Below are 3486 nucleotides of genomic sequence, written 5' to 3'. Positions count from 1 at the left end.
TTTTCCTAACATATGCTACCTTGTGAGGACCGACTGCTCCTTGTGGGGACCAAAGCCTGGTCCCCACAAGGAGAAATGATGTTTTTGGGTTAGGGGTTAGGTTTAGGACTAAGGTTTGGTTTAGGGTTAGCTATGTACTGGTAATGGTTAGGGTCAGGGTGGGGGTCAGGGTTAGGCTGTAGTTAGGGTGTAGAAATGAATGGAAGTCAATGGAAAGTCCCTGCAAAGATAGTGGGGCAGACAGGTGTGTGTGTGTGTGTGTGTGTGTGTGTTTAAACAATGAACTGAAGAAGACATTTACCTGCTGGAGGGCAGATAAACAGCTTGTGGGTCTGAACGGTTTTGATGCGGACCGTGTGTGTCGGGACTGATAAGTGTGTCGAGGCTCTGAGTGAGATTCTGGGAATAAAAATAACACCAGGATTCTTGACAGATTTATTCAGAGTTGAACTGGAACACTCAATTCAAGCCACAGAAAGAAGAGAAAACATCCAGTTTTCAGTCCAAAGGTTTTGTTTCAGGACATAAAAACTACAGAGTCTATTATTTACACCTGAGGAAGTAATCAAATGAAGTAAACACAACCTTACATGAACAACAACACACAACTAATTACACCGTCTTATCTATTTACTACAAATAAAACAGAAAGAATGAGTTAAAACTGCATCCAGCCTGATCACCAGCGGGGTCACCTGTCCAAAGGTGGGACCTTCAGAAACCACTGTCTGCTGACCTCAATGTTGGACAGAAGAGTGGGTCAAAAACCCTCCACAACCATGTGAGACGCTGATAAAGTCCTACAGAAGACACTGAGACTTCCTCCTGCTGAAGGAGCTTCTAGAAGCTGACTCAGTCACCTGCTCCTCTGCTTCCTGTAAAGTCCGGAGTTTCTTTCTGTGTCCTTGATGTTCTTCAGATGAAGCTTCAGCTCAGTTTGTGGTGATCAGCACACCTGGATTTACTGCTGAAGCAAACCACAACTTCCCATCATCCACTTCATGTCACATTCAGTTTGGAGCTTCTGTACAGATTATTATACACCAGATCAGATGATCAGTCTGATTGCATCAATACATCTCCAACTTTCAGCAGGAAGAACATCAGAGCTGCTGTTTGCTCACTGAGATCTTCTCTGAGGAGATTTTCATTTGATATGGAGAATAAAAAACTGGAAACATCGTCTCAGTGAAAGTGTGTGTGAAGGTGTGTATGTGTGTGTTTGTATCAGGATCAGAGAACGACAGCTTTCCTCTGTTCCAGTCCAGATTCACTCTGATCCTCTGCAGCTTCTGCTGGACTGAGAGAACTTTGTCAGGACCTGCTGGTGACGCTGCTCTGTATTTATCTTGAGAGAACACCAATCCCCATATTTCAGACTCTGGTCTTCCCTTCCTCTGGACAGACTCTGCTAACACACCGAGTATCCAGATTTTACTGTCTCCAACATCAACATCCCAGCTGTGATTCCCTGAGTTAAATCCCTCAGAACTCAGAACAAACCAGGCTTCATCAAACCTCTCAGGATTATCAGGAAGCTGCTGATCATCTCCTCGTCTCAGACTGGTCAGATCTTCAGACAGGATGAGGTATGGACCAGCAGTGTTTGGGTCCAGAATGATGGGAGTGTAGGAGACCACGTCCTTCATGTTGTTCCAGATGTTGAAGGCCAGGTTGCCCAGGTGTTTGGCCTGGTCTATCAGAGCTCCTGAGGGCAGCTGTGGATCATCCAGCAGGGGGCAGCGCTGGACTCTTTCCACTGCAGCCTTGTAGTTGTGCAGGAATGAGACGTCTTCAGCTCTCAGCTCCTCCTCTGTGGCTCTGACTGTGTCTGAAAGAGCTGCTATCTGTCTGCTCAGAGCCTCCATCTTGTCCTTCATCATCCCACTCTTCTGCTCCTCTTCCTCCCTCAGTGCAGCCAGCCTGGCCTCCTCTTCCTCTGTTAGAAACTGGTGAAGCTTCTTAAACTGCTCCTTAATCTGCCTCTCTGTGTGTCGGGCCTGGACCTTCATGTGTTCTGCTGTCTGATCCAACTCAGGTTGAACTTTCTTCTGGAGCTCCAGTTTCTGCTTTAATGGTTCCAGGGATCTCAGCAGATCCTCTCTGTGATCCTGAGCAGCTTCATCAATGGGTCTGAATCTGTGGTCGGTGTGTTTCTTTGAGTCTCTGCAGACGAGACAAACTGGTTCCTGATGGTCCAGACAGAAGAGTCTGAGTTTCTCAGAGTGCAGACTGCAGAGAGCCTCTGAAGCTCTCTGATGTTTCTCCTGTAAGAAGGACTCACAGAGGTTCTTCAGAGCCCGGTTACAGGGTGGATCAGACTTTGAAGATCTTCTCTTACAAACTGGACACTCCTGTGTTGGTTTCTGTCTCCACCAGTCCTTCAGACAGACTTTACAGAAGCTGTGGCTACAGGACAGAACAACAGGATCTCTGAAGACCTCCTGACAGACCGGACAGCAGAGATCCTCCTCTGATCTGGAAGCCATTTGGACTCTGAGTGAAGCTGAAGACACAGCAGACAGAAAGTCCAGTCAGTCATGGCTCCCCTCCCTCCTCTAACTGAGTGTTTTTGCTCCGACTCACCTTCAGCTTGAAGCAGCAGGTTTTCTCTCCTGCAGCTGGACTCAGAGGAAGCTGGGAGTTTGCTCTGAAGCTGTGTCTGATCGGCTCCGAGTCTCTCTGTAGAGACCAAACACTACAGACTCTTCCCTGGTTTGGTTTAGGTGTGTCTGGTGAGGGGCGGAGCTTAGAGACTGCTGCTTTACTTTAAAATGAAACGCACCTGATTTACATGTTCAATGTTCAGGCTTTCAGTTGCTTTAAAACTGATTAATAAACAGTATTTTTCTTATTTTAACCTGAACAGTTCAGAACATAAATTGAATAGAACATAATCTGTCCCCTGAGTTTCAGTCATTCAGCTCAGACTGAACATAGTAACCATGAAACTCATTCAAATGATATTAAAAGCAACTCTGAGCAGCCAAACTGAACAAGCTTCTCATTTTACTCATCTTCCTCCTTCAGCTACTCCAGCTACAACGTTCTTTGGCTGTTTTTCTTTTATTTGACTTTGAGTGTTTTCCTGACTTCCTGGATGCCGTCACATGAGCCCAGTTAGGACAACCACAGGTTCTGAGAGCTGTTCTTTGTTCTTCCCTTCTGTCCTTGTTGACTTACAGAAGGTTTAATCTAAACGAACCACAAGACTTCCAGAACAAAGTCCTTCTACCCAGAATGCACTGCAGCTGTCAGCACGGAGGTGGAGGGCTGATGGTTTGGGCTGATTCTGGAGTCAGATGTGAGGCCATCTGTCCGACAAACAGGACAATGATCCCAAACACAGCAGAACGGGCCAGAACCAGAACCAGAACCTCAGAGAGCTGAGCAGAAACCAATGTCTGCAAACCTCAATGAAAACTCATTAGATGCACGCACACCCACCCACACACACACACACACACACACACACACACACACACA

The 3486-nt window shown here is 46.6% G+C and overlaps 1 protein-coding gene across 1 annotated transcript; it reads right to left on the bottom strand.

The window, feature by feature from the left end:
* Positions 1-471: 471 nt before the first annotated feature.
* LOC108250710 (nuclear factor 7, ovary-like) lies at positions 472-2743 on the bottom strand. The gene is made up of 2 exons (XM_017440716.3): positions 2587-2743; positions 472-2506 (listed from the first exon to the last, which is right to left on the bottom strand). Exon 2 carries the CDS (start codon positions 2487-2489, stop codon positions 1104-1106), a length of 1386 nt encoding a protein of 461 aa, XP_017296205.1. The 5' UTR covers positions 2490-2506; positions 2587-2743; the 3' UTR covers positions 472-1103.
* Positions 2744-3486: the final 743 nt, after the last annotated feature.

Source organism: Kryptolebias marmoratus, linkage group LG4 (genome assembly GCF_001649575.2).
Source record: "Kryptolebias marmoratus isolate JLee-2015 linkage group LG4, ASM164957v2, whole genome shotgun sequence".
NCBI classification, from domain to species: Eukaryota; Metazoa; Chordata; class Actinopteri; order Cyprinodontiformes; family Rivulidae; genus Kryptolebias; species Kryptolebias marmoratus.
Note: the sequence above shows the minus strand (reverse complement) of the source record. Positions and strands in the feature narration are given on the sequence as shown.

Excerpts from the sequence above, each read along its gene's own strand:
- LOC108250710 (XM_017440716.3), bottom strand. The coding sequence starts at position 2,489 with ATGGCTTCCAGATCAGAGGAGGATCTCTGCTGTCCGGTCTGTCAGGAG.